The sequence below is a fragment of the Gnatocerus cornutus genome, chromosome 4, assembly GCF_029298725.1.
Source record: "Gnatocerus cornutus isolate USDA-ARS CGAHR chromosome 4, icGnaCorn1.1, whole genome shotgun sequence".
Classification (NCBI taxonomy): Eukaryota; Metazoa; Arthropoda; class Insecta; order Coleoptera; family Tenebrionidae; genus Gnatocerus; species Gnatocerus cornutus.
The window spans coordinates 18,871,917-18,882,098 of record NC_142236.1 but is presented as its reverse complement, the minus strand read 5'-3'; the positions used below and the strand labels follow the sequence as shown (position 1 = coordinate 18,882,098).

At 34.5% G+C, this 10,182-nt stretch overlaps 2 protein-coding genes across 2 annotated transcripts; both read left to right on the top strand.

Annotated features, from left to right (window-relative positions):
* Nucleotides 1–1,473: 1,473 nt before the first annotated feature.
* On the top strand, nt 1,474–3,800 carry LOC148176563 (uncharacterized). The gene is made up of 3 exons (XM_088033988.1): nt 1,474–1,532; nt 2,445–2,591; nt 2,639–3,800. Exons 2-3 carry the CDS (start codon nt 2,446–2,448, stop codon nt 2,817–2,819), a joined length of 327 nt encoding a protein of 108 aa, XP_087890114.1. The 5' UTR covers nt 1,474–1,532; nt 2,445; the 3' UTR covers nt 2,820–3,800.
* Nucleotides 3,801–6,418: 2,618 nt separating this feature from the next.
* On the top strand, nt 6,419–8,159 carry LOC148176562 (uncharacterized). The gene is made up of 2 exons (XM_088033955.1): nt 6,419–6,734; nt 6,781–8,159. Exons 1-2 carry the CDS (start codon nt 6,589–6,591, stop codon nt 8,105–8,107), a joined length of 1,473 nt encoding a protein of 490 aa, XP_087890081.1. The 5' UTR covers nt 6,419–6,588; the 3' UTR covers nt 8,108–8,159.
* Nucleotides 8,160–10,182: the final 2,023 nt, after the last annotated feature.

Here is a 10,182-nt window from a genome sequence, read left to right as displayed (position 1 = left end):
ACACTAAACTAAGACGAAATTAAGAAAATACACAAGGAAATTTGGAACATAAAAAACACTCTTAACGAAAGCGAAAAACAAAATGCAAGTAAAAATTTGCAGACTCTGCACAACTTCAAAGAGTATAAGTAAGAGTAAAAGAGTATAAGTAGTATTTCCGCCACATTTGTGAACATACCTTAACTTCAAGCTTTGATATTGGAAGAGAAACACGTTTCAACTTTATCTAAAGATTTTGTATTGTAATGTATCATTGCAAAGACAGATTTCTTGCTTTTTTAATCCACTGACTAAGGCAGTGTTACCTTATATCGTTTAGAAGTTACAGAAGAAAAAGTATTGAGAAGTTAAAAAAAAAAGATTTTTTTTAGTTATTTATACAAGACGTAAATTTAAATTGCTATAATTGGCAAACTAATAAATGGAAAAGTTTTAAAAGAACTCAAAAATGGAGCTGCAGAATTTACCTTCAAAGTTATGTAAGTGTCGGGGAATTTCCAGGACCGGATGAGAACATTTTTGACCTAATTTAAAAACTGAAAATTTTTTAGTTATTTTGACTTGACGTAAACAATGCCATAATGTAACTTTTAAAGCACCGATTTAGAAAATACATAGCTAAAATAGTATATTAAAACACCGAGTTTCATAAGACACGAATCCAAGTTTATAAAACGAGCGGCAAAGCCGCGAGTTTTATAGTGGATGAGTGCCTTAATGGCCTTATGATCGAGGTTTTTTATACTATTTTTTCTAATTTGTTCTTGTAACAAAGCTATTTTTGCTATTTTTGTATTCGTTTTCAGTGCTTGAATATACAACGTGTTTATAAATGTTTCTAGCATCAAGGGTGGCTATGAAACGTCAAAGAAATGTGCCGCTCATTACACATGTGGGTTTCGATTTGTCAACTGACAGTTGCAGTTAACCTCAAACATGAAAGCAAAGTAAGTTTTGAGAAATAAACTGTTTTCGTTGTGGTTTAAAAAGTGAAAATCGAAAACTTTGGCACAAAACCGTAACTAAAACGTCATTGAAGTAAATAACATTATAAATAATTTTCCTGATAGTTATATTCACTATGAAAACAAAGCGGCAAAATATTGCACAACATAAATTTCAGAGCCACCCTTGATGCTTGAAACATTTATAAACACCTTGTACATTTCGATACGGGATGTTAGAATAGCTTTGTTTCCATAGCAACTTAGGAATGCTTAAAATACAAGTTAGGAAAAGTGGTATTTTACGCATGTTTGAACAACATCCATTTCACACGTTTAGCAAACAAGTTTTTTTCTCAATCGCAATGAAGACTTTCTGACAATTATAAAATTGACATTTCACCTGACAGAATTTTATTACCATGATTGTTTTTATGTAATTTGTAATCGACCACGCTCGCTGCCATGTAGGTGTAAGTGCGATATTTAATCTAACTACAATGTTATCAACGTTATCATGCTTTATCATGGACATTATTTTAGCTAAAATTGTATTCGAGCAGCATCGAAACTAATGAAATGATTTAGGTGAGTAATGTCTCCCAATTCTTAATTTCCATATTTTTCAATTCCTTTTTCTACCATTGCTCTATTCTCGCTTTTATTTATAACTTCATTTTTTCATTCATTCATTTCCTCATTTCTCATCCTCATTCTTTTATTTCTTTATTCCCTCACATATTCATTCCCCTATTTTTTATTTCTTCCTTCCTTCCTTCCTTCCTTCCTTCCTTCCTTTCTTTGTTAATTCATTTCTAAATTTCCCCATTTCCTCATTTTGTCATTCCTTCATTTCTCAATCCGTTATTTTTTCATTCATTCATTCGTTTATTCTCTCATTCTTTCTTTTTATCTTACCCTTATTCCATATTTCCCGCATTCCTGAATTCTTTTGTTCCTCATTCCCTTACTCCCTCTTTCCTTCCTTCCTTCCTTCCTTCCTTCCTTCCTTCCTTTATTCAAACATCTCTAATGCCCTAATTTCCTCATTCCGTCAATTCGTCATTTCTTGATTCATTCATTTCTTTGTTGCTTTATATCCTAGCACATTTCCGCATTTCCTCATTCCTTCTCTCCCCTATTTTCCCATTTCATCATTCCTTCATCCTCTGATTTCATAATTTCCTCATTCTATCTTTCTTTCATTCTGACATTTCCTCATTTCTTCATTTCCTCTTTTCCATATTTCTTCCTTTTGTCTTTTCGTTCTTCCTTTATTCATTCATTCATTCCTCTATTTCCCAATTTTCTTATTTTTTCATTCCTTTATTCCTCAATCCCTCATCCCCTCTTTTCCTTATTTCCTCTTTTTCTTATTTTCTCATTTCCTACCTTCTTCCTTCTGTCCTTCCTTCCTTTCTTCCATTCTTTTATTTATTTATACTGTTTTTTTTTGCTTGGCCCCTTATACATATGATTATTCAACTCTATATTTTTCAGAATGGATGACGACTACTACTACACAGATTATTTGTTCGACCCGTATAATGAAGACTACGAGGCCCACCATGACTACAATTACTTCTATCACATCTGTATGGTCGCCATACAAAACCGCGCTCTCCTCGACGTCATTCAACAGAAAAAGTACGTTCTCTTTCATCCATTTCACATTTTATTTCTTCCACTTCCAGTTACAAAGCCTTCCGAGACTTGATAACCCAAGAGGACTTCAACATCAACCAGGTCGACAAACACCACCGAAGTCTCCTTCTTCAACTTTCCTGCATTCCAAACTGCGAAACATTCGTCTTGGAACTCATCGAACACGGAGCTGATATCCATCTAACCGACCACATTAACTCCTCATTTTAACATCTAGCAACGCGAGAGGACGAAGTCAACATTCTGAAGGCAGTGCAGCTTCTTCTCGAGAAGGGTGTTGACGTGAATGGACAAGACCATCGCGGATTGACTCCTTTGTACATCGCGTGTGTTCAAAACAACATCGACTTGGTGTACCTTTTATTGTACTATGGCGCTGATCCTAACGTTCCTTCACACGAAGGACTTCTCCCTGCGAATCTGGTGAATCCAGAGACTCCCGAAAAGAAGCTCCTCTTGGAAATCCTCTGTTTGTATTCTTTTGATGACGACTGTGTGATATTGCTACCGACCTTGGCTGCGGCAATGTGGAGGAAAAACTGTCCTCTCTTTACGGTCATCGGATCGATCGCCGAAGATAATCTGTGATGACGACGGCATTGACTACTTCTGTCGGTACTTCTACGATGTCAAAGCGAGACACTTCACTTACATTCACGATATTGTTGTGCCATTTAACGAAGAGGAGAAAGTCCACAAAAGAATCTTCTTCCTGCTTTCACTGGGACTCCATGTCACACTAGAAGATATAAACACTGTATACTGCCACTACGAAATCTGTGATTTGTTCAAGACGATGCTGCATTTGGATATCATCCGAATTCCAGAACGCTACATTTGGTCGATGGTTCGACTACATTACCATCCAGAACTTGATGTTGAAGACTGTCCTGACACCCACAACAGCTAAAGTGAAAAAATCTGTGGGAACCTACTCAACTGTAGAGATGCCAGGTGTGCGGTCCCTTGTTGAAGTGAGCAGAAATGTCGCGAGGAAATTTATTTTGAAGAGGTTCAACGTTAAAAGTTGCAAGGACTTTCTTTGTGTTTTGAATGGAATGCCAATTGATCGGGTGACAAGGAGTATACTTGCTCTGGATAAGCCTATCTACGATGTAAAATTTGAGGAATAATAAGCAAACTCCTTTTCTTTCAGCAATTCAGAATAAAAATCTTTTGTACTTTTGTCAATTTTATAGTTTTGAAGTTTTTAGTTCGCGAAATCAAAAGGTTGGGGAAAATTGAGAAATAAAACACAGGGCTTATGAAATGGGAACTAAATCTGTTCTAAGGATGCCAACTGTCCGGTCTCTAGTTGAAGTGAGCAGAAATGCGGCGAGCAAGTTTATTTTGAAGAGATTCAACGTGAAGGGTTGCAAGGAGTTTTTTTGTGTTTTGAATGGACTTCCAGTTGATCTACGTATACTTGCCCTTGAGAAGGCAATCTACGATGTAAAATTTGAACAATAAATAAGCAATCTCTTTTTCTTTTAATTTTTTACTTTTATTAGTGTTATGTGCAGTTTCTAAGCTTTTAGTTCGTGGATTCAAATAATTTAGAAACATTAAAGAATAGCTATTTTTGCATCAAGTTGCGAAAATGTACTGTTTTACGCACTAAATATTTAAAGTTTAAAGTAAATACTTCAAGTGACAGTTCTGTCTCTTAAACGTCAACAATGCCTGTCGAAGTAACAAAAACTTTCCCCAAATGTCCTTTCAACGATTTTCTTCGTTTCACCATTTTCTATACGTGATTTGTCTCTCTTTTATTTGATTATTTTATTAAATTTTTGCCCTAGTTCGACTAAATTTTCTCCATTCAAGCCAGTTTATATCTTTTTTTCCATTTCTATTGAATTTTCGTTCTTATCTCGATTTTCCACAACATTCTTCATTTAGCCATTTTGTTCATTTTTCTTTTATTTCACTGATTGACCAGAGGATTTGTATCTTCTAATTGGATTTCTGTCAAATTTCTACTGAAATTTTCTCCTTTCTTCTATAAAATGATATTCTTCATTTTATTTCTTTTTTTTTGAAAGTCTATTCTATGTCTTTTCAATTTTTCCCCATTCTAAAAGTTTCTGTTTTGTCATTTGACCTAGTTCATGGCTTTCCAGTAGGTTCGTTTGCAGAAAAACGTACAGTAGAACCTCGATTATCCGGGTACGGATTATCCGTTCTGCGGATTATCTGTGCAAGAGTGTTCGTTCGATTATCCGTGCATTACAAAATACACACAAATCGAAGACTTTTTTGACTAATTTTGACTAATTTGATAAAAACGCATTTTTCTTTTAATTGTAAAAACAATTTAAATCAAATTTGAAATGACAACTGAGATATGTTGTCGGATTATATGTATTAAAAAAATTAATTAGCGTTTGGTTCCTCTGTCTCAAAAATGGCTAAAATTTACAAATTACAATTTTAAAGCGTCGCGACGACAAAATTATTGGGGATAATAAACAAATTTTTGCTTCCAATTCTGTGCAATCAATGCATAGGAACGTGAAATAGGTAGTTGTTCCTAGTACAAAAATCCTTATTAATATAGGAGTTTTTTTTTAACATTCTGTGGTCCATGGCATAGTCCAATAATGCAGTGCAAAGATAAAAATACAGTTTTATTATTTTCCTATTGTTATTTCCAAGAATAAACTATTACTTCATAAACAACTAGACTTCTAGAATTCTAGAATTTCTGTGGTTTGTCGGCAATTGCTGGTTGTAAATTATAAAATTTCAGCGTAGATTTAAAGTCTAAATCGTTTTTCTACAATTACTCCTTTAATTATAAGATCTTTTAAACTTTGGACGATTGTATTCAGAACAATTTATTCTACAATCAATTTAGATACAATTTTAATTCAACAACCTAAGGCGAAGTTACAGTTTTCACCCAAAATTGATGCAGTGTAATTAATGTTAAAGAACTCATATCAACTAATCCAATGGAAAATCTGTAGACAATTGTAAGGACGCCATATATTCAAAATTTCAATTCTCTATGTCAAATGGTTTTCGAGTTATGATAGGAAGATTTCACATTGCTTTGCCCATAAGGATTTTAGGTAGCGACCGCTCTTAAGTGACAGAGAAAATTTTAAGACCAAAAAAGAATTATGTACACACAAATACATACCAGATTTTTTTACTACAAAATAGTTACTTTTATTCAATGTCTGATAAGAGTTGATTGCTTCAATTTTTTTCAATATTAAAATTGTAATTGTTAAGATGTTGATAAATTTTGTTGGTTTTTATGTATTTTGAAATAAAAAAACGTTCCAAATAATTCTGTTGCCTTAAAACGTATGTTTATTTAGCAACTCGATTATCCGTATTTTTTGATTATCCGAGAAGCATCGAGGTTGTACTGTACTTTGGATTCAGAATTAGGACAATTCTACTTTAGGAAATCAGTTGAGCTAAACCCGAACCTGACTAGTAAGAGAATTTCGGAAGTAATGTATGTGCTGGTAGTTGGTGGTCTTTGTGAAAAAAAAAATTAATACGACTTCCGTAAAAATATTCACTTTCTTTACATAAATTATATCTGTTCGATTGATTTTGTCTTTATCCATGGCTTCTTCTAACTTTAGTACACTTTATCATAATAAAATTTATGTTTTTATTTCATCTGCAATCGGAAACATCGATTAGAACACATTGTCGTGTTCAAATTTAACTCATTGAGCCGAATGCTTATCTCTCGACAATTTATTGCGCAATATTGGCTTATCATGGTTAATCTTGAATATCACTTTTAGGAAATACTTTATTTGTGTGATTTTTACTGTCACAGAAACAAGTAAAATGATCAGGAAAGCAGTGATTTTCTTTACTTTGGTTTTTTTTATTCATTCATTCAGTCCTAGAATTTTTTTTCTTCAAGGTGTCAAAGTGCCTAAAGTGTAACTTTTCTAACACATTTGTTCTTCTTTAGTCTTCTTTCAAGTGTATATTTTCCAAAATGGATAACGACTACTACTACCAGGATCACCTATACGACCGGTTCAATCAGGACTACGAAGGACACGAAGACTACGAACACTTCTACCACATCTGCCGGGTCTCTGTTCGCGACCGCGCCCTCTTCGACGCCATTCAACAGAAAAAGTACTTCTCTTTCATCCATTTCACTTCTTATTCCTTCCGTTTTTAGTTACAAAGCATTCCGAGATTTGCTAACCCGAGAAAACTTCAACATCAACCACGTCGATAATCAGCAGCGAAGTCTCTTCCTTCAACTTTCCTGCATCCCCAACTGCGAAACATTCGTCTTGGAACTCATCGAACACGGAGCTGATATCCATCTAACTGACCATATTGATTCCTCATTTTTACATCTAGCAGCGCGAAATAACAGAGTTAATAATCTAAAGACAGTGCAGCTTCTTCTCGAGAAGGGCGTTGACGTGAATGGACAAGACCATCGCGGATTGACTCCTTTGTACATCGCGTGTGTTCAAAACAACATCGACTTGGTGTACCTCTTGTTGTACTATGGGGCTGATCCTAACATTCCTTCACACCAAGGACTCCTCCCGGCGAATGTGGTGGATCCAGAGAGTCCCGAAAACGAGCTCCTCCTGGAAATCCTCTGTTTGTATTCTTTTGATGACGACTGTGAGATATTGCTACCGACGTTAGCTGGGGCAATGTGGAGAGAGGAGTCTCCTCTCTTCTCGGTCATCGTCGATCGATCGCCGAAGATAATCTGTGATGACGACGGTATTGACTACTTCTGTCGGTACTTCTATGATGTTAAAGCAAGACACTTCAAAGTTTTCGTGGAAAAATTTAAAGACACTCTCCAAGAGTTGATAGACAGCGTGAATTTGCTACAAGTCGTCGTCAACTACTCTATGTATTTTGATTTCGATGAAGCATACGAAAGCTTCAATTTCCTCGTCGATGGTCCATACGTGTCTCAGTTGGTACTACACTCCAATCCCAAAGACTCGGTAATCTCAGAATACATCCAAAATATTGCTGTGCCATTTAAGGAAGAGGAGAAAGTTCACAAAAGAATCTTCTTCCTGCTTTCACTGGGACTCCACGTCACACTCGCAGATCTAAACGCTGTATACCGCCGCTACGGTATTTGTGATTTGTTCAAGACGATGCTGCATTTGGATATTATTCAAACTAGTGAAGGCTACATTTGGTGGATGGTTTGGCTGCATTACCACCCAGAACTCGATGTTGAAGACTGCCCTGACAGTCACTACTCTCGTGAGTTGCTGTGCTATTTCAACTCGGAGAAAGTAAAAAAAACTGTGGAAACTTATTCAATTGTAACGATGCCAACTGTGCGGTCTCTTGTTGAAGTGAGCAGAAATGCGGCGAGGAAGTTTATTTTGAAGAGATTCAACGTGAAAGGTTGCAAGGAGTTTCTTTGTGTTTTGAATGGACTTCCAATTGATCGGGTGACAAAGAGTATACTTGCTCTGGAGAAGCCTATATACGATGTAAAATTCGAGAATTAATAAGCAAACTCCTTTTCTTTCAGCCATTCAGAATACAAATGGTACTGTTTTACGTGGTTTTGTAACATTTATTTCGCACGCACATTTTTTTTCCACCGTCGCAACAAATTTTAGCTACATTTAAAGATAACTACATCAAATGACATTTTTGCCAATAATTATAATTTTAAAACTGAGAGTTTACTTAACAAAATTTCCGCACGGTTTTGGGGATTTTGCGCTGATTCAACTGCTGGAACTTGAGCAGTCGGCAGTCAACAATTTAAATTCCTCGCAAAGTGACAAATTCTTTTATGTCACTTTCACGCATTGTAATTTTGTCAATCTTTTATCAAATTGTTTTACGAAATGTGTTTCTTTCCATTAATTTTCTGTCCGATTTCACGGAATTTCCTCCATTCTGTGACGTTCTTCATTATGTCGTATTTCCCTTTTTGTCCCATTTCTATTGAAGTTTCGTTTTTATCTCGATGTTCCATGGCCCATTTTTCTTTTATCTGATCTTTTTACCACAAGATTTGTTTCTTCAAATTGGATTCCTGTCCAATTTCTATTAAAATTTTCGTCATTCTTCCATTCTATGAAATTCTTCATTTTGTATCTTCTTTTATCTAATTCTTCTAGCGGTGTGCTCCTTCTTCGTCCATGTGTGTTCCAATTACGAGTATATTATTATTTTTTACTCACCTATTTTTATTTTTGTGTCTTTTTTTTGTTTAACCAGAAAGTTTGTTTCTTTTTGTTGGAAGCCTATGCCATTTCTTTTCAATTCTCTCCCATTCTATGATATTCTTTATTATGCGTCCCTTCCTTCCTTCCTTCCTTTCTTTCATCTTGATATTTTCATTTGCGATTTTGCACTTTTTAAATTTTACGTTTTATATTAGATATCTTCAATTTCAATCATTTTCTTTTCTCAATTCTCTGTTCTCTTTTTCCTATTTTTCACAGTTTCTTGCTAAAATCCTTTTTTTCAAATCGCCCTAAATTCTTGACTTATTTCTTTTTTTCCCTCGTTTTGGTACTCAAATTCTTTAGCCATTTTTCCTTTTTAACTGTTCATCTATGACTCCAATTTCTGCATTCTAATTCAATGTTTTATCCAGTTTCTGGTTCATTTCTATTGAAACGTCCTCCACTCCATGACATTCTCCATTTTGCTATTTTTGTCTTTCTTTTATCTGATTGTTTTCCACTAAATTTCCTCTATTTCATGACGTTCTTCATTAAAGCCATTTACCTTTTTGATCCCGTTTCTATTAAAATTTTCTCCATTCCTTCGTTATATGAGATTCTTCCTTCTAGCGATGTGATCCTTCGTTGTCCTTTTGTGTCCCAATTTCATTAAATTTCCCTCTATTCTCTGATATTCTTCGTTTTTCTTTTTTGGAAATCTCCATTTCTATCAATTCTCCTCCATCCTATGACCTTCTCCGACATTCTCCATTTTGACATTTTACTAAATTTATGTTTTTTGTTATTTCATGACTTTCCAGAAGGTTTGTTTCTTTTTCCTTTGTTTCTGTCCCATTTCTAGACCATTCTTCATTTTGCGTTTTTGCTTATTTTGAATTTGACCTCTTCAGTTGTTTCTTGGTTCTAGCGGTGTCTATTTGTGTCTTATTTCTGTTGAATTTTATTTTATTCCTGTTTTCTACGTCTTTCTTCAATTTGCATTTTGATCATATTATCTTCTGTTATTTCTTTATCCTGTTTTTTTTTTTCATTTTATTATTGAATTTCTGTCCTATTTATATTACATTCTATATCGTTCTTCATTTTTCATTTCGCCATATTACCAATTTGGATTGTAATTCCTTGTTTTTGACCCAATTTCAATTTATTTTTTTCCTTTCTTCACTTCATATTTATTTATAATTCTTCTAGTATATGTGTTTTTCTGGGCCATTTCTATTAAAAACTCCATGACGTGCTTCATTTTGTCATTTCACTTTTTAATTTTTTCTAAGTCTACTATTTAGCTGCATTTCTTAAAAATTCGTTGTTTTGCCAATTTTAATTTGAATATCTTCATTTCTCATTGTTTTACCACGAGACTTGTTTCTTCTTTTGGG